The sequence below is a fragment of the Perna viridis genome, chromosome 7 (assembly GCF_037379345.1).
Source record: "Perna viridis isolate PV_CMFRI_1.1 ecotype Kerala chromosome 7, ASM3737934v1, whole genome shotgun sequence".
NCBI classification, from domain to species: Eukaryota; Metazoa; Mollusca; class Bivalvia; order Mytilida; family Mytilidae; genus Perna; species Perna viridis.
This window is the reverse complement of record NC_142451.1, coordinates 2,495,216-2,523,164: the sequence shown is the minus strand read 5'-3', so window position 1 is coordinate 2,523,164 and position 27,949 is coordinate 2,495,216. Positions and strand designations below refer to the sequence as shown.

General features: G+C 32.4%; 1 protein-coding gene across 6 annotated transcripts in view; it reads right to left on the bottom strand.

Annotated features, from left to right (window-relative positions):
- Nucleotides 1-27,833, bottom strand: part of LOC148610951 (rab GTPase-activating protein 1-like) — a 63,958-nt gene extending 36,125 nt beyond the window's left edge. For 4 of the 6 annotated variants that reach the window (XR_015924018.1, XM_088590891.1, XM_088590890.1 and 1 more), the window contains exons 1-9: nucleotides 27,676-27,833; nucleotides 19,406-19,723; nucleotides 16,999-17,206; nucleotides 15,308-15,325; nucleotides 10,829-11,012; nucleotides 5,858-6,111; nucleotides 4,455-4,521; nucleotides 4,060-4,159; nucleotides 2,066-2,232 (exon numbers count right to left, since the gene is read on the bottom strand). Coding sequence is in view for 5 of the 6 variants with exons in the window: in XM_088590891.1 (XP_088447017.1) it covers nucleotides 2,066-2,232; nucleotides 4,060-4,159; nucleotides 4,455-4,521; nucleotides 5,858-6,111; nucleotides 10,829-11,012; nucleotides 15,308-15,325; nucleotides 16,999-17,206; nucleotides 19,406-19,679 (1,272 nt within the window). In the remaining variant the exon portion in view is untranslated. The remainder of the gene's footprint in view (nucleotides 1-2,065; nucleotides 2,233-4,059; nucleotides 4,160-4,454; nucleotides 4,522-5,857; nucleotides 6,112-10,828; nucleotides 11,013-15,307; nucleotides 15,326-16,998; nucleotides 17,207-19,405; nucleotides 19,724-27,675) is intronic. The other 2 variants (XM_088590893.1, XM_088590894.1) reach the window with 1 other exon arrangement.
- Nucleotides 27,834-27,949: the final 116 nt, after the last annotated feature.

Below are 27,949 nucleotides of genomic sequence, written 5' to 3'. Positions count from 1 at the left end.
ACTCAGTTTAATCTCTGTATTGGTCAAGTGACACAAGGAAGAAGCCATAACGAGAGGGTGACAGGATGTCACCCTTTATTGTTTAATAAGATGGCCATCGTTCTTTTGCGCCAAATAAAAAATATGATATAAAATTGTAGTTAAATTGCGCCAAAAAATATTTTTACGTGTAGTCCTTTTCCGCCAGAAAGACTAATTTTGTGCCAAATACAAATAAGGAAATTAAATATCAAAGAAGTAAAAATCTAAAAGTAAAACGATCATTAAAAAAAAATGAATTAAAAATGAATTAAAGAAAATAAACATGTAAATAAAAACCAAATATAAATTATTTATTATAATTATTTATTTTTTTATTTTCATTTTAATTTGATTGTAATTATTTGTTTCAACTTTCAATTTTAAAATTTACAAAAAAGAAAGGAGATATAACTGGATAACATATATGTAAATGATTTAATAGTTCTTCTATTTTATAATGGATAAAGTATTGCTCGTCCGTCAGTCGCTAACATGTCCCATAGATGTTTTAAAAAGATGGCCATATTCAATGGTTTATGGATGTAACTTTGTAATGCAGTCATTTAGATTGACTTAAAATATAAGATGAACAACCAATTATAAAGATTTTTTTTTAAATAGTGAATAACATACAATAACCACACCACGGATTTAATGTTGCACAAATGTAAATTTTCTTGTATTCTAGGGCAAAATGATCATTAATTTATTGGCGCAATTTATCTACGAAAATCGAAAAGTAAACTGGCATAAAAGGAGTACAGGCTCAAAAGGAAAATGCCCAATTAGATGGAATATCATTTGTTTTATAGGTAGCCCACCAATGGTTTTTGGGCTACTTGTGTTATGTACTGTCATAAGTTTTAGTTTTCTTTGCTTTTCTCATCTTTCCACAGATAGCCATTGTTGTAAAACTGACGTCTGGCAAACTCAAGGTTTCAACACTTCCCATTGATCATACAACTAGCAATGGCACCTCAAGTTCATTCACAAGAATTTAAACGTACCAAGCTTTTACTCTTAATCTGGAAAATGAAAACGGGAGTTCTGATTTCCTGATGGATGAATCATTTAAATTTCATTTGTAATTAAAATAGCTTTATGTTAAGCATCAAGGCACTAATGCATTTCAATGCCAGTGTGGGGAAACATGCATCCTCAAAACAACTTTCATTTGTTTGAATGCTGCCAATGCTTACAAAATTTTCGTTTAAAATTTTGAACAAAAGCAGCATTACTTCAGTGATAATTTGCAGGAAATGCACAGAAATGTCAATTTTTTTTATTTTATTGACCCACGAATCACAAATTCAAGTATCCAACAAAATATCGTTTTTCCTCTAACCTCAAAAATTGATACCCCATGAAAATAAATGAAATCACAGTAGTAAACACTTCCAGAGATCACCAAAAGGTCTTCAACAAGTGTAAACACACCTCTAAGTATGCTCTGATAGGCCCAGAAAATAAAAGTAATAGAATCCACAGCAACAAAACTATGACACTCCTTCAGATTAAACTACAAAGGAGACCAACAACACAAAGACACATTAATGACCAACATCTCAAAACTAAAGACAGGTCTGTTGTGAGGTTAAATTAGTTTTATAAGACATTAACCATTACCTGTAATGTATGATCAAAAAATGAGCTGAAACAACAAACTAGCATACCATAAAATTCACTCTACCTCTCTATTGAATATCTCAACATTTAAGGCTTTTTATCAGACTTAAGCAAAGGCCATGAAAGTTCCATACCCTGGCCAATTATAGACCCTTTTGCGCTAATTTTCTGAGCAGGCTCACTTGGTACTTCCACAAAGTAAATACTACACTTTCCCCAAAAAATTCTGGCAGTTTTCAACAAAATTATTGGAGGAAAGTGTGGCAAATACCTAGTGGTAGCCACAACTGAACCTTCTCAGAAAATAAGCACCAAAAATTATATTCTAATGACAGAAGGGAATTAAATAGTTTACCTTAAGTATTCTTGAAAAATTCTAATTTAACTTCATGACTCCAGTAAGTTTAAACAATATTACCTGTTTAAGATTGATATGGAATAACTCCTGGTGTGGACGTTTGGTAAAATTCCAAAATCTCTCAGATGTAGGGAATATTTTAGCTTTGGTTTCTATGGCGAATCTAACAGGTTCCTGGATACCATGAATCACTAAATCTACAGCTACTGTTAAGAATACCCGTGTATCTGTGAAAAAAAACTTTTATATGTAATTATATAACATTCAAATAAAATTAACTTTTTTTAGTTTTTAGTTTTTAAGTGCAATTTGATTGGAGTACTGATCAAAATAAGGGTTGACATAAAAATTTGTTTCTCCAACGCTAAGCTGATGATAAAAATAAACAGGACTTTTCAATTACCAGGCAGTAATTAAAGGAGAAGGGGCAATAAAGGGTCTCATTGGCCTTAATTTCAACTGAAAATTAATTGTAAAGTGTTGAATGATTTAATTGTGAATTTGGAGCATTGAATCCATCACAAATGAAAAACATAAAGACTGATAATTCTTCATTGAAAGGAGAAAAAAATTGCTTGAAGTTAACCAATATTTAGATATTCTGTCAAACTTTGTCTCTTTGGTCACTTTCTGGTCATATTTTTGGCAAAGAAATGGTGTCCACACCTAAGAAACAACTTCATATTTAGTGAATACATTCATTATTACATAGTTAATCATATGGGAAGATATATAAAGTTGTTTCTTGGGAGTGGGCATAGTTTTGTGGATGTAAATATTTAAACAAAAAAAATAAAAAAAAAACACAAATTTTGCAATTCTCAGCAGTTTTTGCTAAATGATGTGGCACCATTATGATGTCATTACAATAAACTAATGCCACAAAACATTATTTTACCATATATTTATATATTCTACTATGTTATGAACAACTTTCATGTTATAACAACTAAGTCAATATTTTTAGGCAATATTCATAGCTGAATGCCCCTACACATTTCTGACAGTCTTACCACCATATGAAATTTCACAAATTTCAGGAGAGAAGAAACCAATTCTCCTTCACCTAATTTTTTTATTTAAATTATTTCTCCTCTCTCTATGGTGAAATTAAGATTTTAACATGTTCAATAAAGCTCACATTGCCATCTTGAATGGAGAATAATTTAAAACACTCATTACTGAAGAAGAATCTACATGTGTGCTTGTTCTATGATAAACTGGATAATGTGGATAAATATACTAGAGAGCCTAATTTGATCATTTGGTAAAATTTTAAGGGCAATGACTTTAATAAGGAGTCTTCCTACAACTTTCAAATCATAAAGATTTTGAACAGCTTTCAAGGCAAAGAAGGTTGAAAGAAGATTGGTTGTCATTATTTTTCACTATCTCTCATAGTTATTGAGATATACCTTTAATACATGGCTTTCTCTCTTAAGTTTTTGAAATAGACATGGCAACCATATTTTAAACACATAAAAAATCCCAACACAATTTTTTGTGCAGGATACATTGAGAAACATTCATGCCAACTGTCATTAAAATCTGTCCAGTAGTTTCAGAAAAAAAGATGTCAAGATCCACAAAATGAGAAATTGATATCAGGCAGAAACCAAAAGTTCATTGGTATAACTCATGTAAATGAAGCTGCAAACCAAAGTTATTCCCTTCATAAGGACCTAAGTAAATTTTCACTATCATTTCTTGATAAAGAAAGTTGATATCAGACAGCAACCCAAGTTCCCAATGAAGTATGTCCCATCAGTATGAAGTATTATGCCAAATTTGAAATCAATTTGGTAAGTAGTAGCCCAGTTAATTGAGAACGATTTTAGACAGACAAATGATCAGACACATGGAAGAAAGAAATGATGGACATACAAGGTCATTCATATAAAACCCACTCCTTTGGAAATTAGGGTAACCCTGTTTAAAGTGAAATCAAAAGAATACAACTAAAACAATCAGATCAAGATAAATACATGGCAACAATAAACAACATACAGTTTCAAAAGGCATTGTTCTCATCCCAATTAAAAAAAAAGTTGTACCTTTTGGTGTTTCTGTGTTCAGGACAAGAAAACATTCCTCTGTAGGATCCCAGCTACCAGAAACTAAATAATTTTTTCCATCTGTATATCCCATGGATTTCTGTCAAATAGTATTAGGATAAAAATAAATTACGTAACTTTCTAAAACAAATTAGGGCAGTGATTTTTCAATACATTATTTCATTAAGCACAAAATTTTATTTCTGCAAAATGTAACATGTATTACAGACTGACGGACAAGAAGTATTTTTTCATGAACAGTTTAAAAGCAAGTTAAACATTCAATGCAACAAAAAAGACAGCAGAATACTTCTGTGCAGCACAACTGAAAACCACCGAACAATCTATTCCAGTCATTTTAATTACCAGAGGCATGCAAAATCAAAATATCTTACCATTTCCATTAACTGCATGTCTCCATCTTTAACGTTCCTCCCAGGAGATATCAACAGTCCAAAACACCTAACAAGCAAATTAACATGTTATTCAATTTCGTATGATACTGTCTGGAGGATTTTTCAGGAAGACTACACTCTATATACACAGGTATAAGTGTTTTGAGACTTTAAATGTTCTCATTGTACTTTTAAAAAACAATTCTGTACATGTAATAGTAGTTGAAAAACACAAATTTTAGAAATGAACTCATTTGTCTTTCAAGGAGTTAGACCTAGGGTAAGGGGCATAACTCTTGAAATCAGTGATATGTTTGTATCATATTCAATATCACAGAAGTCTATCAAGCTTTCATTTGAAACAGAATGAAATCAAACCAAATTACTTTGATGCTTATATGAGATTGATATAAAACATACAAACATACCAATGATTTGTAAGAGTTGTATCCCTTACCTTAGGTCTAACTCCTTTAAGTTTACCTATTTCAAACCAAAGGAAGTCGTTGTTTATAATGAATTACGATAAAAAGAAATAAACATCTTTACATAGTGCAGCTTGACGTGACCACAGATGTCTGATACAGAAGATAACTAAAATTAATACTTTTTTTTTATTTCTGCAAACTAGGCAGCAAATTATATTTTGAACAATTATATGCTCCCAAAGGAAGCGTAAATGGTTGTATTATCAACTGGGTCCTGTATACTTCTGGGGAGAACAAGCATCAGGCTTGTGCATATAAAATCAGGAGCTTAAAAACACTATAAAGGCAGCTTCATTTTCACATACTTGATAGGAAACACAAACTAGCATTGATGATTAAATACAAATCAAATCTGAGCTTTAACTAAGATAGGGATGGTCAAAACATGGCACTAGAATATTTACGAAAATGATGTCATCAGCTAATCAATACCAGCCAATTCCACCACAGACATTTGGGACCATGACAACCCACAGTTCCTTACCCAAGCTAGACATTTCGGCTCATACATATTTCAAACCATGACAATAGCAAAATGCATAAGGACAAGAAAAAATTGTATATCATGACACATATAACCAATTTGGAAGTTTATAATAATGGGGCTGACAAAAATTATGAAAGGACTCATATCTTTCTTCAGGAGCATTTAAGGTTTCACCTTCTTCATATTAGAAAATGATGCATGGTTGTATTCTTGTGTAAGGGGTTCTTTTACCCAATCCCTATACTACTTTTTCACAAGTCAAGAGGACCAAATTGGTAAAATCTTATGACTGATGTGATCATATTCACTAATTACTGAAGACAATACATTAGGCTATATGAAACATCAATAACCACACATCATATGATTATACTTTTCAACTGTCATATCAATAGCAACCAACAAGCCCATAAATCATTATATTATACCTCTCAATTGTCAATTCTTTATCTCCTGTCTGCGAAACATTAATGATTATTTTCTTCTCATGGTTACTTCTGAATTTAAACATGTTTTTATCTTTTGGACAAGTTGTCAAGTTTCCCTTCCCATCATCCTCTTTGAATTCTAATGAGACAGAAAATGTTGAGACAAGTTCTTGATCCATTAAAGTATTATGTTCCTTCATCTCCTTGGGAACCTTGCGGAAAGTTGTAGCAAAGCAGTACAGAATCTTGGCAACCTGAAAGAAGATAATGCAATGTTTTTGTAAATCAAAGCCAATTTTTAATCCATGTTGATAGAGCTGAGGCATTTGAATACTCCCCATCTGGTTTTGATACTTTTTATGGTTTGAACTTCTAACAAAATCTCTTAAGCAGTTAAGGAAGTGTTGCACTTACAAAACAAAAGGCTCTAAGGAGCCTAAATCACTCACCTGCTTAAATTATTTGCCATATAAGGGCAATAAGTCTAACAAAGAGTTATCCTACAATTTTGACTCAAAGAAGACTTTGGTAGGACTTATAAGGATCATTTCATCAATTTAAAGTTTCTTTCAATTTATTAAAGTCTATTAAAGTTTAAGATATTGGCTGAAAACTGGTAAGAACATCATTTTTTGCCTTTCAAGGACAGTAACTCTAACAAAGAGTCATCCGACAACTTTGATCTTGGCACACTTTAATAGGCCTTATCTTAAGGATCATTTCAGCAATCCAAAGTTTCTTTCTATCTATCACAATTTTCAAGAAATTGGTTGGAAACTGTAAAAACAAACATCATTTTTCACCTTTCAAGCACAATAACTTGACAACTTTGACCCAAGCAGATTTTTGCAGGTCTTGAAATGAGGATCATTTCAACAATTGATAGAATTTGCCAAAACCTTACATATTTTGAGATATATGCAAAAACTTCTGTCTGACCATTATGTTCTATTTTTAGTAACGGTGGCCATCTTTTTCAACTGATAAAAAAATCCTACGTCAGTTCTATGCACAATACCTTAAAGAACATTCATACTAAGTTTGGTACTGACTGGTCTTGTAGTTTCAGAGGAGAAGAGTTTTTAAAAGGAGTAACATTAAAGATAGGGAAAAAATGTCGAAAAGGGTAATAACTCCAACATGCTTAACAGACCAGCAGGAAAATTGACCAGAGATAGATCTCATCATACTAAACACTTTTACCATATGTTAGGATTTGGTTAAACATGCTGAATGCTTAAACCCTATGTCAGAGTTTGGCTAAACCTAATGGTTTTGGAGATAAATGAGAAAAAACTTCTGTGTGACCATTTTTCGCATTTTTTGAAAAATTCTGACAACAAAAATCGCCAAAATTTATCCAAAGAACTCCAGAAGTAAAAATTGTGATAATACTAAACAGAAAATACCAAATAAGCAATTTTTTACTGAAGCATTAATACTCTAGGGGTTTTGACATTGAAAAATATGTCAATTAAGCGATATTTGGGCAGGGTAGGGATACATTTTTTTCATTTTACCGCAAAATCCTGAGTGTTACCACAACCTTCTTGGTACCATTGTAAAGATAAGTCATTGGGCTATACGATGATACCTAAATTTGTTTAGTTTGTTCACAAATGCTATCCAAAGAAGGCTAAGTAGCTCAAACAATTGAGTCACAAAAATCTTGGCTTTTTGACCCAGTAGGGTACAAATATAGGCTTAAACTGAAAAAGAATCCAAAAATATTCTTTGGTGACAAATTGATTTGGTAATGGGAGTTATAAAGGTACCTAAAAATCACCATGAAGTTGATGAGTGAGGGGGTGCACAGTGTACCCTCCCAGCCTATGGACCACTTTTTTAAGTAAAAAAATTCATAACATGACAACGAGAAATCTGAAATTTATGAAAATAAAAAGGGAGCTTACATCAATAGATATGAACAATTCACCAAAGTTTCATAAAAGTTGGTGAAAGTGTTTTTGAGTTATTGTCCAAAGTGTTGATGACGGTCAGACGTATGGACAACGGTATACCATAATATGTCCCGTCTTAGACGGGCATATAAAAAATAGGTCATCTAATGGAACATTAACATGATTAAGATGACTCCCCTCTATGTTGCAAAAAAAAATATGGGGGGTAAAAACTACAAAATGCCGTAACTTTTGTACAATAATCATATCAAACTGAAATTCAAACTTGATTTGTTTTTATGATACTCAATTACTACACAAAGTTTGAAAAAGATCTTTCAATACCTTCTTGAGTTATCATTTGGAAACCATCAGTGGATGGTCAAAGGAACATGCAACTTTTCAGAGTGTTATCAAATAATCCTACTCACTACTTATGGCAGTGTATAAAAGGTAGACAAAGATGGACAGGGAGGGATGATTCCTATATTCCTCCAAAACTTTGTTTGTCGGAGGTACTATAAAGGTGCTGTAAAATTGTCATTAAATTCCATTCAATGATGTTGGAGGAGTAATGGATGTGAGTAGGGAACCCCATCCCCTTAATGGATACAGATAGAAGTATGGATAAACGGTCAGACATTCCTATCAGTATATACCTTCCACTTTGTAAACAGAGGGTAAATAAAGAGAAAAAGTTATCTAACGGTTCAAATAACAGAATAAATGTAATCTTACGGTTCTAATAGGAGAACAATAAGCAGGAACGTTGTTAACAACAGGTTCTCTTTTATCTACGGACCAATTGGGTGTAACATACAAACTCATTGATAACAGGGAAATTATTTCCCTTTACTATGTTAAAAAAAGACAAACATCAGAAATATTTACCATCATGAAAACTGGACATAATCCTCCTTCGCTCAAATTCAAATAAAGCAAACTATCTTTTGTCCTGATATATTTTTAATTCTAATTTTACAACCTAGCAATCTCTTACTAAATAAACTGATTACACTTTTACTCACTAAATCATCATTATGTGTGATACTTCTCTTTTTATTAATTATTCAAATAACACTTACAGTTAAGTACAAGAAGGTGTTAAATCTTTTAAAATGTACAAATAATTCTTTCTCACTTCAGTCTTGAACATAAAGTTAAAAGAGAATTCCAGGGGTACATGACTGAGGACTTTATTTATTAAAGTCAACCTAAGGAATAAGACAAGGTGAAATATCTGTAAAAAAATGAACTTGTCTTATACTATTAAACTCTGATCCAATGCTGAAGTACTAAGCTCTAAATTATGAACTGAAATCATTCATGCATAAATTATAAATCACAAAACCTAATAGTAATGGATGCTGATTATAGAATTCCAGCCTTTTCCTTACATTAGTATACATATAGAAACCATTAACTGTATATTTTTGGTTTACACACGTTTACATGTAATGACTCAGTAATCAATAACATGACAATTTAAACAAAATAGGAAATGAATCCTGATTATGAAACAACATAATTATTAGACAAAAATATACCCTAAATAATCTGTAATATTAAACATTCTTACCAAATCAATTGTCTTAAGCTAAGTTTATTGTATACTTATTGTTTACTGAAGATATATGTAAGGATGAGAGATAAATTCAAGACAACATCTATCATATACAGGTGTTTTATTTCTTACTAAATTTCCTTTGTCTAACCTTTGACTATTGTAAGTGTTTCCTATAACATGGTTGACCAGAAATGTTTTTTTTGAATATATTAACTAAATGACACCACTGAAAAAACGGTTCATTGTTGGATTAATGACTTCAACAGGCCCTCCTGACAGACCCTAGTGCAGAAACAGTCTAATGTTGGATAAATGACTTCTGCAGGCCCCACTGACTGCCGATCAAAGTGTAGAAACAGTCCACTGTTGGATAAATTACTTCAACAGGCCCCACTGACTGACCAACCCCAGTATAGAAACAGTCCATTGTTAGATAAATGACTTCTACAGGCCCCACTGACTGACCCCAGTTTAGAAACCGTCAATTGTCAGATAAATGACTTCTGCTAGCCCTACTCATATACTCCAGTGTATAAAGAGTCCACTGTTGAATAAATGACTTCTACAGGCCCTGCTGACAGACCCCAGTGCATAAACAGTCCATTTCTAATTTACTCTTCATACAAACATAACTGACTCGGTTCATAACTTCAGTCGGTTGAGTAACATTTAATGTGATCAAAAGTTCTTGGTTAATATTTCAAAAATACAAATTAAAAATAATTAAAAAGATTAAAGTGTTAAGAAAATACTTGCTAAAGGAAATACGACTGTTTAAACTAGCCGTTGATGTCATCTGCATAATGATATAAAAATGTCCAAATCCAATAAATGTATACGAAACACTTTGAGTAAAAGGAGCAATACACATATCACTTTATGGAAGCATTCTGTCAATTTATCAGAGGCCATTCACTCACAAAACAAATAAAAGCCCAAAGGAATTTTATATCAGGTTCGTGAGTGTCTGATTTTCCACATCCATGAATTCTCGGAAAACAGTATTTATAATCCATATAATTCCAATCCCTAACTACCTGAAATATATTTATTGTTTTTTTTTCTTAAAAACTCTCATTCAATTAAATTGACACTCAAAATTGACATTGCAAATGGCAGCATTCAACCGACAATGTGATATGGTTGTCAATTTCAAAATAAGGCTACTGATGCATGTAACTGTATTCTTTCTAAAATTATTGTTTTGAATATACATTTACAATTCTTAATATGAATGGAATAAAGCAGATAATACTGTTTTAAGCCTCTAAACAGATTTATTTTTTGTCGAAGCAACAGTAGCCATGTTTTTTATCATTTGTACATGAAATTTATATTGTTGTAAAAACTGTCATCGCTGAGGTTGTAAATGGTGAACAACCAATCATAATGCATGAAAAAGGCATATTCAAATTAGATTGGAATTATACTCTTTTAATCAATTGTCTGTTTAAAATAAATAGCATTAAGATTTACTGCAAACTATACACCATAATGACTTACAGCTTCTTGTAACTCGCATCTGAACACATGACACTGGAAAATAGCATTGTCAGCACTATCACCATGACTACATGTAAATGCAAAACATCTCTTCTCTTCACTGTCACTGGGACCACGAGCACAGAACAATATACGATGAATTCTGTAGTTAGCTATCTCTGAATCATTGGTGGGATCAATAAGTCTGAAAAAAAAAAAAAATTAGAAATGCACACTGCATCAATGCTAATTTACATATACATGTATGACCAAACTTACATTCAATGTGCCAAGTATCATCAGCACTTCCTACTATTAAAATAATGTGATTCTGAAAGTATGCAATTTTATATAATTTCTGATATTCTAAGCTCTATAATACTACCATGACAGTACCATGTATGGTCTACAAAAATATATTTTCTTAAAAATCCAAATCAAGACCAATCAAACTGTTATGAATTATCATCAACTGTTATCAAATGCTTATGAAAACAGCTAATCTGTAGGTTTTATTTCAAATTCAAGGAAAATGCTTAGATATAAAACCTCCACAAAAGCCTATCAAAGTATATAAGATCTGAATATGTGCTGTAGTTTCATTTATTTGAAATTCCTTGCAAGGAACATGCCACAGAAGAGAAAACATAGACACATGATGGTGGATTCATCATAATAAATTATGATAATATCTTTGTGTAGAAAACTTGGGTTAAACTAAACAAGATTTTTTTTCACATCAAAATCCTAAATTGTTAAAACAAATATCTTGCAACTATCATTGAAAATTCCCCTTTCTTGACCGCCATGTATGTTTAGTCATTTGCCTTTAAAATTTCATGATGAGGTTTTATTTTCAACCTTTTTTCTCTGTTGATAAAAATATGCTAAAAGAAGGGCTAAATGAATCTACAGTACAAAGACAGGCAAAGAAACTACAAGTCACAGTGTTAACAAAAACTGAAAAAAAAAAGTGCTCATAAACTCCACAAAAACTAAATGAGAATAAGTGCTATTGTTGAAATTTGCTGAGATTTCCCCCAGTAAAGTATTAAATGCAAACAATTTCAATGATGTTATAACGTGTTTATGATAAAGTCTTATCCCCCTTACATGCTTAAAGGTCTGGCAGACCATAAAATGCTACACAGGATTCAACTAGATACACCTATGGAGCACCCTGAAAAGATGGTCTAGCATAAACACAAAATTTAAGCTTCATACAGCTCTGAATTTAATTGTGATTAAATATTTGATACAGAATATATAAAAATCAAAAAGAAGTTTACATTTAAAAAAAACCAAAAAAAAACCAATTGAATGAAGTTTCATAAAATTTGCTTAAAGTGTTTTTTTTTAAGTTATTGTGCAATTATGGACAATACCTTCTTTTTATAAATAAAGTATAGAAACTTGAGGAAGATCACAAATTCATATAAATTGAAGAGGGAGCTAACATCAATAGTAATAAATATTTTCCTAAGTTTCATGAAAATGGGTGGAACCAATACTAAGTTATAGACTGAAAACTCTGAAATTCCCCATTTTTATAAACAAAGTCCCATTACTCTAAATGGTAAAATCTGAAATTTAAAAAATTGAAAGGGAGCTTACATCACTACATCTATAAAAAAGAAACAATTCACCAAGGACTCATTGGTTCTTGATTTATAGTCCTAATACATAAAATCACCCCATTTATGCACAAATCAAGTCCCAAAACTAAAAAAAAAACTAAAAAAAGCAGAAATTTATTAAAAATCAAATGGGAGCTCATATTCATAGCAAAATAACAATTTACTAAAGTTTCACAAAAGTTGGTGGCAGCATTTTTGAGTTGTGCAAAGTGTGAACGACAGACGGACAGGCAGATGGACAACAGTATACCAAAGTATGTTCCATCAGGACAGACAGGCATATAAAAACTGGAAAAATTTAAGACATCAAGTCAAATTAAATGCAAAAATATACAAGAGAATGAAGACAATATCCAGGATACCTCCACTTATATCAAACCATTATCAGGTTCTTTCAAACAGGAAGTTGGGATCAGGCAGAACCAAAAATAATCAAGCAACAGACACCTCATGGATATAAAATTTGAACACCATATAGGACAGTCAAAAAATCATTCAGATAGTAAAGCGAAATAGGAGGGCCACCACTGGTATTAAGATTATATAATAAAAAATGGGTTAAAAGTTTTCATTCAGCAGTTTCAGAGGAGCTGAGGATCAGAACTGGGCAACATGTTGCCCAAAAAGTTACGCCAATGTTGAACTTCAAATAAAACAATCATTCTTTCAAAATACACCGCAGGAAATTTTCAAGAAGTATATAGTCCAGGTAAACTTTGAGGTTTTTTATGACTGAAAAATATTTCCTTTTCATCTGATGGACAAAATTGCACATTAGAAAGGAAGGAGAGGTGCTCAATCTTTTTATTCTAGACCAGTTAGGTCACTGCAGTGCATCAAAATCAATATTTAACACTAGTTTTTATTTGACAATTAGCCTCAGTCACAGGACATGTGACTGACACATGCAATCCTACTTTATATTTATACACAAGTAAGGAACTTGCTCTTTGGTTGCACTGTCCACTCTCTTGTTGTTCCCAAGTATTGACTGAGTTGGTTTTTTACAACTTGACATAAATATTTTACAAAGGTCACTATTCAATGGTGAAATCTACACTCTATGATTTTTTTTTACTTGGACTTGTCTCATGGATATGTGTGACATACTTTTTGCTACACTTCTCCATATAAAATAGCATTGAACTCACAGAGATATATTATAGTTATTAAATGCATTGGATGCAATAGACCAGAATATTTGTCCTAAGGTACTGAGAGCACTTGATCATTCTCAGTACCAAAGGACAAATGTTCTGGTCTATTGCATCCAACCCATTTAATAACTGTTTTATTACCTAATTAGTCTATGAGATATAATAAAGAATGGAAATGGGGAATATGTCAAAGAGACAACCATTCGACCAGGAATAGAAAATTGACTGCTCCATGTTTACGAATTGGCAGACAAGAGTCACATCTACGTTTTTACACACAAGTTTTTTGTGAGTAAATTCCAATTCAATGAAGCGCTTAAAAAAAGTTCAACCAATCAAAAGGCTTAGATAAAGGTCATTATGGGGTCAGTGCAATAGACTCCTCAAAGGAGACTATTGCACCGTGCAACAGTACATCGACAGTGCAATAGATCGCCCTGTCCTGAATAAATTTTGAAAATAGAGAAAAATATGTGTATATTTAATAAACAAATAAAACCTTATACATGTAATTAGGTAATAAAAGTAAATGTTATTTAAATATTGGGCATCCTAAATATCTTAAAAGAACTCATTATTTTCATGTACTTTAACTAAAATATTTGTAGTTTAACATAAATTCTCAGATCTTTAAATATTAATGTATAAAAGTTATTTTGCCTCATAATTATTACTCACTAGCCATTTTTTATGATCATATTAATAAATCAACAATGTAAATGTACCGGTAATATTACTGAATCTGTTCAACTTTTATTATATTTTTGGAGCCACTACTGCAGGCTTGTTAAAGAACCTATTACAAAATTATTGTTTTTAAACTGGAGTAGGTAATCACTCTCCTGAATGGTTATAAAATGTTAGTCAACTGTTAAATTTTCACCACTTTATCTGATTTGGTGTACCTTCAATATAAACATAGACAAGGCCAAAGGGAGACAACTGTAAAAAAAATAGTAAATAAAGTGTAATTAGACCCTGATTTACAATTCAATTGACCATTTATTTATGAATCCTACAGAGAATTATTAGAAAAAAAATAATATTTACATGTACTAAGTGAAGGATAACAAAATGCTAGCATAGCTATAATATATATCAAAACTGCTTGAGATGGATATTCATGCTGTACAAGCATTATATAGAAACAGGATTTTCCAACCTTTTTAACTTTACATGAATAAGATATATCTCAATTAAATATTTGTCTGTTATAACAATTTTCAAGGGCTAATTCAAGAACATGCACTAATTTTTACTATTTGTGTGGTGTACAATAACTAGTAAGATTTAACACCCTTTTCTATACTAAACTTGCAGACATTACATCTGCATTAACTTTAAATAATTTTTCATGAATGTGTGTTTAACTTACTTCCTAGCTGTGGCAAATAATACCTTGAGGCATCATGCTATAGAAGCAAGGTGATTCCTTGAAGTGGAACAGTAACTGCCATGGTCCTTTTATTTCAAAGGACCCTAATTCCACAGGAAGGTAATGCCTTGAGGCATAGTTCACCTTACAAGTGTTTAAGATGCCATTTTAATTTTTTTTTCAATTTTTATACGTAGCTTAATGAAGTTCATTTTAAAAGTTTTCAATAAAATTCAACTAAAAAAATTAAATTCACATCACTCATTAAATTCTTCTCCCAGCAAATTTCAAAACCAACTAAATTAAGGCAGGAGATATATAAAATTCATACCGAACCAATCTATCCTGTCTGCAATGCAAAAATAGAAAAAGGTTACATTAAAAAAATTTAACACTGTGAAAAAAAATAAAAACCACACAAGCAGAGCATCATCATACAATTCACCAATTTTCATACATAGTCTTTAAAATCAACTTTTTGATAAAAAACATTGAAGTTAAAGAGTATCATTTCTGTAAAATATAAAATCAATTTTATAACTAGGCATATTTCAGAGAAGGCTGTTGTAATTAAACTACAGATGCCTACAAAGTCTGTAGCATTCTTTAAAGAACAAGATTGCTAATTTGCTACATACAGCCATACATTCCCTTTTGCTGAAGAGATTAAAAGTTGCCTACATCCCTATGTCGCCTGCAAAAATTTGTTTCAGCAAAATGTTGTGTACACTGTACACAACTACATGTCATAAAAATATACTCTCAAGAACAAAAAATCCTACAAAACATGAAAGAAATCCAAGAAGCAGAGGAGATGCCTTCACAAAGTGTTCCTACAAAAAAGTATTAGATTCAGGAAAACTCTCCAATATTGAATGTAAAATTTGTCAAATCAAATTTTTTATGTGGTACGATCAACAACATATCAGAGTCTTATCTAACAATCCTACATAATCTGAACACAGTTTGTAAGGCATGAATAGAGGGGTTGCATCCATCAAGTGTCACTCAAGTGTTCAACATAGAAAAAATTCACCAAGTCCAATAACTCCTTAAAAAAATGGCAATGAAATATGAACAACTACAAAATGTTCATAAAAATCCTACAATATTGAACAAAATCTTTCAGAGAAATAATTTTCACAATCTGTCACCAAAGTGTTCAATGCAGAAAAATGCTACGAAATCAATCAGATAATTTCACTGAAATGGCATCCAAAAGGGAAGTGTGACTGTCAGGCGCAGACCATCATTAATAGGCCCCTCCTTCCATTTGCAGCTGGATACAACAACGATGTCTTCAACCAAGAAATGCACGATCTTGACATGTACTTGAAAAAACAGATTGTGTTAACATTGTAAATGATTAGGATGCAGGAATTAAAAGTGTGAAAGACTGAGTAATAGATTGACAAACCAATATTGGAGTCACTAAATACCTCCAACTTGTAGGGAAGGGTACAAAAAATATATTGTAATTTTAGTATCATTTTTCAAAAATTTGATGTCTGAAGTAAACCTACTTTTGTAAATCTATCATTCAGTATTCAGACTAGCATTATATATAAGTGTAAGCTTAATTTCTGTCCCTTACTACAATAAACAGCCACAAATAAAATTAATGTACATATTATTAATTAATAACTATTAATTATATTCTTTAAAAAAATGTTAATGTGAAATAAAAAATTTGTCACAAAATGACTCTTTAAAAACAGTTTGATACTGGGAATTCAATATTCTATTTTGTTTCTATCACACTTCATTTTTCTTCACATTTTTAGTAATAACAGATCACAACATACAACAACTAAAGGGTTAAAGTGTTTACATGAATTTTAAATTGTAATTCTTTTCAAAAGTCAATACATGTTGTAAATCTAACTGTGCATGTGCATGTACTATCACAATTTCTACCATATAAAAATAGTAAATCAACCCTTTAATGTGCAGAATTACAAACTAAGGTGTACATGTAACTACTTAACTACATGCATTAACCATATTAACATTTATACTTACCTAATACTTCCAAGTGAAGTATTTGGTACTGACAACACAATAGGAATGGCCATCTGAGTCTGTTCATTGAGGATTGCCATGTTTCTATAGATTTCTACCTCACTTCGTGGCGCATTTACAAGAGCACAACCAAGGTAGGTAACTCCATTGAATATTGTGTCTGTTTCCTCCAACGATGTAGCAGGTAATGAAACAGATCTTCCTCTTACTGGAAGACAACAACCTTTCATTACCACAAAGTCTTTATTTCTTCAAAAATGTTTGAAATATGAATGTTTTGTTATTTGATGAAACCTAAGGTTTTTCTTAAGGACAGGACTATTTTTCACGACCTCAGAATAAATAAACTACATAGAATACAAATTTTACTAAGACATCTTTTACAAATAAATGGAACCTTATTTCATGTACATGTACATGTGTTTAATGACCATTTCTCATTAAAAATTTCAAGTTTTGATCTCTAATGGTTTTCGTATTTGTGAGTGAAACAATTTAGGTCACCTTACATGTAGGACCAACTGTATGCACTTGTTTGCTCCAGTATCACTACTTAACACTGCAAGTTTTAGTTATTTAAGAAATTTTAAAGTTTATAAAATAATCTGGTTTGCAACAATTTACACAAAAGTTAAGGAAAAATCCATATTCTGAACTTTATTTTGTTAAGGATTATTTAAATCTTGGAGTGCTGGTATTTGACATTTAATGACTTCACAGTACTGTACCAAACCAGATTATACAAAATAACATGGTTTGCTCAAAGAGAGATAGCAAATCAGAAAGCAAGTTACTTACTTACCAATCAAATTACCTGACACAACTGTCTAGTCATGATACATATGTAATGTCTATGTGACTAAGTTTATTACATCTGTACCTTTTTATTCATGTGTATGTTAAAAATAATTTAAGAAACACATATAACATTGGTAAATACATTTTTTTTTAGGATAAAGAAGTTTCCCACAGCAGGACTTATTATTCATTAGACCCAATAAATAAGTGGACTTAAGTATTTTATTTCAATCCACTATAAAGCATTTCTCAGCTAACAATTCAAATTTCTAACCAAAAAAAATGAAAAGGTTTTGACTATTGGATATCATATTACTTAAAGCTGCAGTGTGCAGACACCATCCTGGTAATTCCCCAATTTCAATTTACATGTGCACAGCATCTTGCATCTAAAATTTATAGCATCACATTTGTATTGGACCCAATGGGAAGTTTTTTTCAGGTAGAATTCTGGTATAAAATGTAGAATCAGGGCAATGTGATGCTATATGGACCAGGAGAGACCATTGAGCTGTATACATGTTTACTGTCATAAAATAAATTTTACCATAAGAAATTAAAATTTTCCAACCTATTTACTATGTGAAAGTAACTGCACCTTCACATCTAGAGGAATTTTCATAAAAATATTGATGACAGAACAATGGATAAACTGTGCTAAGGCACATTATATACCCAACTGTTTTTGTACTTTGAAGTCCCATAACCCTGAACAATAACTGGAAAAACTAGAAATACTATGAACAAGCTCAGAAAAAGAATACCCCCTTCTAATGGACTCAAATGTAAAACCTGTGATTAGGATTTATCTCTCTTTTGAGTCATCCAACAGAATTTATATTCCTTCATGCACATCTGCAATACATATCATATCCAAGCAATTTAGGAGAAGTTGCACTTCCAGGGTTTTAACACTCAAAACCCTCAATTTGGATTGTCTCTCTTTGGAGTCCTCCAATACTAATTATGTTCCTATATGCACATCTACATATCATACTCAACCTTTCTATATTATTTTATCAAAATCCCTTGAGTGGTTAAGGAGAAGTTGCATATGAGGCTTTAACATATAAAACCTTTAAAAATTTGGATTATCTCCCTTCTGAGTCCACCGACAGTACTGGTATTTACCGGTATATTCCTCCATGCACATCAACATATGATACTCAACCTTCCTACAAAATTTCATCAAAATTTATCTAATTTCCTAGAGCAGTTTAGGAGGAGTTGTACTTTTTTTATGATTTTAGACCTATTCATACTCAAAATTATTGATAATGTCTGTTATCATTGTTATAATGCTGATGTCTCCAACAACAAGAATATACAAGACTTCCTTAGTCTTTTAGTAAATCCTCTACATACATGTTTAAAGGACATCACTGACTCTCGATCCTTGTGAAGGTGACTAGATTTGTATTACACATGTATTCTAAGTATACAAAAGTAGTCTATGGAAGAGTCTAATAAGCCAGTAACATAATGTATTAAAACTTGTTCCTTTATGATAAAAAATTTAAAATCTGTAATGATCCTGCACGTACATATATGTAAACTTATAGCAGCCAGCCAAAGGACATGTATTGCATAGAGAAACAAAAGAACACACCTGTATCCCCTGATCCCTGTTTAGAGGTCAGTTCATTCACTGACTGACTACTTGGTATCACATGATGTTTGGACTCATTATCTTCCATTCCACCGTCTTTGCAGAGAGAATCTGTTGATGTTACAGTTGATGATGTGGCCATTTTGTCTGAAATTTCATCATTGATATCACGTATGTCTCCAGTAATTTTGAGTTTTGGTTCACCATTAACAACTACATATTCATCACCAGTTGAAGAGGAATCTAAGGAGCTTCTGCTGACAGCGTCCTCCATTTTTAGACTGTCATTCTGAAGCTGACTTAACTCACATCAGCAATCTACAAGAAATCAATGACAGATAATATTCATAAGAAGTGTGTGGTTGAAATCCATAGTCCAGGCATCGGTTTCACAAAAAGTCATAAGTGAAAAAATGATTGTAAGCAATGACAACCTAAAATAGCACTGTAATGTCATAATTTACAATTTCACACAACTTTTTGTCAAATCGACACCAGGATCCTTAAGTTGACATTGGACCTTTGAAATTACAAATACTTTGACCCATTCCTTTTTACTGACATTTTATTAGAGTTTTTTTGTTTTCCTCAAATGGACCATTGGTTTGAAACCTGAAAAGGAAAAGACCATGTTCTTCCACACGAGAATAAATTTGAACTCTATACATGTGTAACACTAATCAATGGGTTTAGTTAAATCACTGACATTTTGAGTTCAATGGAGTATTAGGGAGAAAAAAATTAATGCTGTTCCTTTCCCATTTGTCAAGTTGGGGCAACTCTCCTTGTCAAACTATTATCTGATAAGACATTGTCAAAAGACTTTAGCCAATGTCTTGGATCAACTGCTAATGATAAAGATGTACCCCTGAGAAATTCAATGGAAATTTCATTGAATTTCTCAGGGGTACATCCTTATCATTAGCAGTTGATCCAAGGCATTGGCTAAAGTCTTTTGACAATGTCTTATCAGATAATAGTTTGACACTGTGAAGTCAGCCTCATATCTTGACCTACACTTAGAAATCGATGGTAAAGGAAAACTACTGACCAAACTTTACGACAAACGTGATGACTTTTCATTCAGAATTGTCAACTTTCCTTTCATCTGTGGCAACATCCCTTCAGCACCTGCGTATGGAGTGTTCATATCACAACTCATACATTATGCCAGAGCTTGCCGAAACTACGCAGACTTTTTGTATCGCGCTAGAACTCTTAACAAATAGGCTTCTGGAACAGGGTTATGTTGCTATAAGATTGAAGTCATCACTACAGAAGTTTTATGGTCGTCATCATGAACTCGTGGACCGTTATGGTATATCCATCTGCACCATGAAAACTGATGTATTCAACGGGTCATAGTTTTCCTTTCCTCGTTTGTCTACCCCAGACTTGACTTTTATGAGCAACTCGGCGGGTGTTTCTAGAAAAGCAGAGGACGCTTACCCTACCGGTGCACCTGGTCCATGCTCCCAGTTTTTAGTGGAGTCCGAGTTACTCATTTGCTTTTGTTACTTTGTATGTATGATTTTAGTTACTTTATGTTCTTTGTTGTGTATATCTGTTTTCCATGTCTGGTCTTTGTCCCTGGATTACATTCTTTTGATTACCGCTATAACCTTGGTTCTCTTGATTACTCTTTAAGCAAATCTAGAATGACAACCACAAATTGTCTGTAACAGAAGAGTGGAGAAATATATCCAGAAGACTAAAGGTTATATACCCACACGTGATGAAAATAAAATTGGAGACAAATTTCCAAGAGGAATCAAATGAATATGCCAAATGTTATTTAAAATCTGTTAAATATTCTTAAAACATAATTTCATAAATAAAAAAATAAAAAAACAAAAATAAAATGTATCTGCAATTTTTTACAGTCCTACAAGTATATAAAGAAGAAAAATTATCAACAGTAGATATTACAACAATGTAATAGTTTTTTTTAATATCATGAACCATTAGACCAAAAACAATTTGTTGCTTTCCTGCTACTCTACCTTCTCTATACATTTTATGACCTGGCCATTTTGGCTCAAACACTGTAAAAGTCTGGATTGTTGCCCCATTTACTCAATGTAAAATATTTTTGAAAAATAAAATAATATCTACATTTTTTCCTGCAGACAACTCAAAGCAAGACTACTATTACTTTTGACGGGAAACTGTGTACTTTGAATCTTTTCATCAGAACTGTAAATAAAATTCCCATCTGTCTACAAACCTTCATTGATAAACCAACCTCATCATCCTTAATGTTATGTCATCTTTAATCATTTAAATTTTGTTCATTTTTTTTTTTTTCAATAAGTATAGTATACCATTATGAGCTTTTTTGTCATTATATGACGAGAATGGATATGGTGAGGATGTCAAAAAGACGACAACCCCACCGAGATTAAACTTGTCACCTCAAGGCCACCCATTGTTTTTCAATGAATGGCAAGGAAACTCTAATACCACCCAGGCAGGCTGCAGCTGTCCCCAAAATAATATTATACACAATTACAGCAAAATAGTTGCTCCTTTAGACTCTAAAAACCAAAAAAAAACTGAAAGTGCAAATGAAACAAGACATACAGAGGCCAAAAATTCCTGACTTTGGACAGGTGCAAAAAATGTGACCGGGTTAAAGAACTTTGGTGTGACCACAATCCTCCCCCTTTAAATTGTAGCCACTGTGGAAAAAATGCTACACGTATAAACATACCTAAAAATTTGTTCAAATATGTTATGAGCCCCTTCTTTAAATAGAAATAAAGAAAATTATTATACGTTACACAAATGTTCAAACAAAGTACTAAAGACATGCCAGCTCCAGACAAGTTCAAGCCTCCAAAAAGTTATGTCCTCATTATATCTTATATCAATCCCAATTCTTCCAATGATGGATTGAGAACCATGGTACATCATATATCATACAATAAGGATACAACCTATGCCAAAAACTGCTTTTAAATATAGTGTTTTAATTTCTACATGTATTGTTACTGTAAGTAAAGACTATGAAGGAATCAATGTTAATACCAAACAAGAGGCTCTCAAAGAGCCTGCATCGCTCACCTGGGAAACCATACCCTATTAACTAAGTTGAAGATATCATGCTTTGTAACAATGTTTGACAAAAAATTGGTGAAAAAGATCATATATTGATGAAATCTTAAGTTCAACTGAGTACCTAAGGCACTGTAAGATGTTGGAAATGCCTACGAAGTGTTTTAGAACTTCTGGATTACAAGAGGCTCCCAGGAGCCTAAATCGCTCACCTGGTTAAATTTTTGCCTTTTAAGGACAATAACTCTAACGAGGAGTTGTCAGACAATTTTGACTCCATTTGAGTCATTGGACACATTTGTAAGCCTTATAATAAGGATCATTTCAGCAATTGAAAGCTATTGGCTAAACCTGGAGATGTATGCCAAAATCTGCTGTCTGACCCCATTGTTCTATTTTTAGAAACAGCAGCCATGTTTTTTCAGCAATCAAAATTCTGTCATTTTGTTCAAGATACCCTATAAAACAAAAATGTCAACTTTCACTGAATTCTGTAGTGCAGTTTCTGAGGAGAAGATTTTTTGAAGTAATAACATAAACAGAAAAAAATGTCCAAAAAGGGCAATAACTCCAACATGGTTCAACAAATTTTCACCAAAATTTGACCACAGATAGATCTCTTCATGCTGAATAATTTAACCCCCCACCACAGATTTTGGTTAAACCTAACCATTTTGGAGATATATGCAAAAATCTGCTGTCTGACCTCAATGTTCAATTTTTAGTAACAGCAGCCATGCTTTATAACAGATCAAAAATCCAAACGGTCATTTTGTTAAGGATGCCCTTTAAAACAAAAATACCAACTTTCATTGAATTCTGTAAAGTAGTTTCTGAGGAGAAGATTTTTTTTAAATAATTACATTAAAAACAGCAAAAAACGTCCAAACAGGGCAAGAACTCCAACATGGGTCAACAGATTTTCACCAAATTTTTGACCACAGATAGATCTCATCATGCTGAACACTTTTTTTTAACACAGAATTCCACTAAACCTAACGGTTTTGGAGATAAATGCGAAAAAAACTACTGTCTGACCCCTATGTTCTATTTTTAGTTACGGCTGCCATGTTTTTCGTCAGATAAAAAATCCCCACATCATGATTTTTGAAAGAAATAACATTCAAAATAGCAAAAAAGCGTCGAAAGAGGGCAATAACTCCAACGTGGCTGAACATATGAAAATGAAAATTTAACCCCAAATAGATCTCATCATGCTTAACACTTTTACTTGGTGAGGATTGGGCTTAACCTAACCGTTTTGAAGATATATGCATGGGTCACGCTGGGCTTTGCCAATGTCGCAATTTGCGATTTTTTATTTGATCTGGCGACAAAAATAAAAAGTTGGCGATTTTCTTGGCGCCTAAGTTTTGTTTATTAAAATTGACAGGAAGTTTATCAGCAAGAGATGTTTTCTCTAATTATCAAATTATGTTGACATCTGGTCAGGGTTAACTGACCATGACCAATTAAGGCAATTTACGACTGAAGGCAATTAATGGTAATTAGACCAGACGACCGTGAGTGACAATACCATCATGGGAGGTGTCAATCAAATGTAAATATATTATTGAGCCAATCAAAACTCTCATCATCTGGTCAAAGGTAAACACAATTGTGGCCATGTGCACGTGGCTACATACAAGCTTCACAGCCCTGTTTAACCATGTGATACGTTCAGAAACAGACTTACCTAATAACAGAATAAATTAAATCCATTTAACAATGATTATCCCATCAGAAAATGTCTAAACACTTAGAAATGAAAGAATTGATGAAAGAATATGGATGACATTTGTTCACACTTTTGCCATGTGACTTTTTGGCGGGAAATTCGGTAAACAAATAGAATGGGGATTCCCAAAATCTAATTAAGGAAATACTATTCAGATACCAAGATAATTAAACAGGGACACAATTAATCGTCCATGGTACATAATGTAGTTTGCTAGAAATTTTATCACGTGAAAAAAAAAAGAATCAAGTTTGTTAAATTAGAAAAAAATCAAATTATATTGTAAGATAAATTAGACCATAAAGGACAATGGTAAACATGCTTTAAAATCAGGGACTATGTGAGAATAGTAATATAAAGCCCTTGATAGAAATAAAATACCTGTTTCTGGAGTAGTACTATATTGTATTATGAAAGTGACCGACTAGAGCTAAAAATCTGCTTCATACATGTACATGCATAAAGAGTGAATGCATGTACATGTATGTCATGGAGAGGTTATTTTGATGAATTGACAAAAATAATTCAACAGTGGACTTAATACTGTCATATTTTTTTTTAAAATTTTTTTTTGTCCCCCCCCCCCCCCCCCGCCGGCTCTAATTTCTGGAAATTGGCAACATAAAATGGCAGCTGGCGATTTTTCTGGCAACAGAATTTTGAAAGCCAGAGCAGCCCCTGATATATGCGAAAAACTACTGTCTGACCCCTATGTTCTATTTTTGGTAACAACGGCCATGTTTCTTGATGGATCAAAAATTCTCACATCAGATCTATGCAGGATACCCCAAGGGACATTCATACCAAGTTTGGCTCAAATGGGTCAAGTAGTTTCAGAGGAGAAGAGTTCTGAAAAATTGTCAACGACGACCACGACAGACGCCAAGTGATGGCAATAGCTCTCATGGCCTTTTGCCAGGTAAGCTAAAAACTGAGCCAAGATCCCCTATGCCCTGTCAATTTAACCGTTCTGAGCGGGCATTTGCACAGTATGCATTTGCTGAGAAAGAACATAAAATGAAGTTAAACCATGGCTACACAATATTTTCATCAGTAGCATTCAACTCAGGAGACCATGTTTACTAAATAAACCATGTATTGTTGAAATCAAAGCAAGTATAAAAATTAGTGGGAAAATTGCCGCCCAGAACAAACTTTCCTTATCACTATTCAACTTTGAACACAATGTTTCCTAATTAAACCAAAAATCACTGAAATACAAGCAACTGGTGAAAATGGCTGCAAAATGGCTGTCATTTTGAAAATGACCCCCTACAAAATGTCAAAACTGCCGGTCAACTCAGAATATCATGTTTATCTTATGAGTGGCTTTCCTCTTCAATATTCTCCCATAGTTGAGGAAAAAACAGCAAAAAATTATTTTGACCCCTATGTTCTATTTTTAGTAACAATGGCCATGTTTTTTATTGATGAAAAATTTCATATAAGTTTGTGCAGGATTCCCTTAAAAACAATTACGCCAACTTTCATTAAATTTTGTTGAATGGTTTCAGAGAAGATTTTCAAAGATGTACAGGTGAAAACAATAAAAACAAATCTGTTTCAGGGGCTATAACTCCCACATAGGGTGATAAATCATTCTGAAAATTTCAGCCCATCTTCTGATGGTGAACAATGTCAAATACAATCATAATTTAGCTAAATATAACATTTTTTTTGAGTTATTTGCAAAAAACTGTATTTTGACCCGTTCTATTTTCAGTAACAGCCGCCATGTTTTTTCATGGATCAAAAAAAAAAAACAAGGGTCATTTTATGCAGGATACACCAAGAAGTGACCACACTAACTTTCATTGAATTCTGTACAGTAGTTTCTCAGGAGAAGATGTTTGAAAGTACATGTAATAACATCAACAACAGCAACAACAAAAAAACGTCCAAAAAGGGCAATAACTCTAACATGGGTAGGGTCTCACTATCCACTTCCGGGTCAAATGGCCAACCCCCTATGTAGTACCAAAAACACATTGAACCTAGACATATGCATTGTAAGAGCATTATTTGCGTGTATTATGATTCGAAGTAGTCAAAGTAAAGCTGAGAATGTGTACTTTAAAATCATATAGGTAATTAACTACCAAAGTGTATTGAATATTGTTTACATGTGTGAGTAATTTGCTGTCAGTTAGCAGAATAGGTAAAATGTGGATTTTCAGTATTATTTATTCAAGTAAATTTTGTGAAGAATTTCTACAATCATCGTACCATTAGCATAATGATTTTGGAAGCCTTATTTTCGAAGCTTTGCAATGGTATGCAACTTTAAGATGTCATTCGTCCTGAGAATTCACAGTGAAACTTTGAAAATTACTTTTTTAACATGTAAAGTAATGGAAACGTTAGAAGTGGTTAGTGAGACCTAAGGCCTCCCTAACCACTTTTAATGTTTCCTAACCTCTAGCATCTGACACGTTGTAACTAAAGATGTGTTTTAAAATATTTTAAGTCTTTTAAGTACATAGAAGTTTAACCTACCGGAAATCGAGCAATAAAAATCCTAAATATTTGTAAAATACCTAGAAAACATTTGTAATGAAGACAGTTGTCAAAATGACCTACAATTTTGAATAAGGTCACTTATTTTACAGAATACAATATTTTTTTGACAAAACGAATTTAAAGTTGGTAAAGGCAATTCGTTGGTTAATTTGATATGTTTGTTTTCGCAAATTTTAAAATCCATAATTTAATCAACCGGAATCACACACTAAAAAAGCTAAAACCAAATATGAAGTTCATTTTAACAGCATTTACAAAGGATTTCCAGGATTGCTGAATTTTCTTATCAGGTAGGTCATTTGTTTTTCTTCAGTTCTCCTGTGTTATGGTAAAGAAACTGTATAAAACGTTTTAAATGGCAAATAGTTTACTATAATATTGCCGATTTCAAAGAACATTCCACCTAGCGTTATGCAATATGGCGCTCAGAAGTAGGTAAGTTGTAGAAGTAATGTATATACTGATGAAAAATTCCTAAAAAAAACTTGGCAAAATGACAAATGGCATGAAGTCAAATTTGTTGAAAGGGAAACCTGATACTTTGCTTTGGACTTCACTCGCACTAAAGCCACTGCCTTCCTCATATTAATGTTAAATTCACTGTTCTCCTAATTAAGAAGGTCATTAGGAGACAACTCTACTTATTTCTTGGGTCATCACTCTCAATCAGTTAATGACAATGTCAATGATGTGGCCTATGCTAGCGACTGTTCAACTTCAAAGTGTAGGATATGAACATTTTCTGCAACACACCTCCTTGAAAATTCTAAGATTGGTTGAGGTGTGATATTTTTAACAAGGAACTGACAATTTTTACGTCAGTATAATTAAGACAACCGTTACTGCGTTAGAATTTTAAGAAAGAATATTAGTAAATATGTATAATGTAAATTGAATACATCATAGATGATTGTATAAATAAACGAGCAGGAAAGACATATTCAATTATTATTACCCAGATATAAATTAATTTTTATGAGTGAAATGTGTTCACAAAAGATACTGTATGTCAATGACAAGTCTTAAAAGACCAATTTTGCTTGACTTTCATCCTAACTTCATCAGATGTTGATTATGGTGTCGCTTCTTTTCCTATTTCCGGTTGATGTCATTAGATCGGCTACTTCCGTACTTTTCCGCTTTTTCTCGTAACTCTAGCAGACGAATTTATTTTGAGAAACTATCATATCAGGTGTACGACAAAACCATGTACAAGTATCTCGATGCGA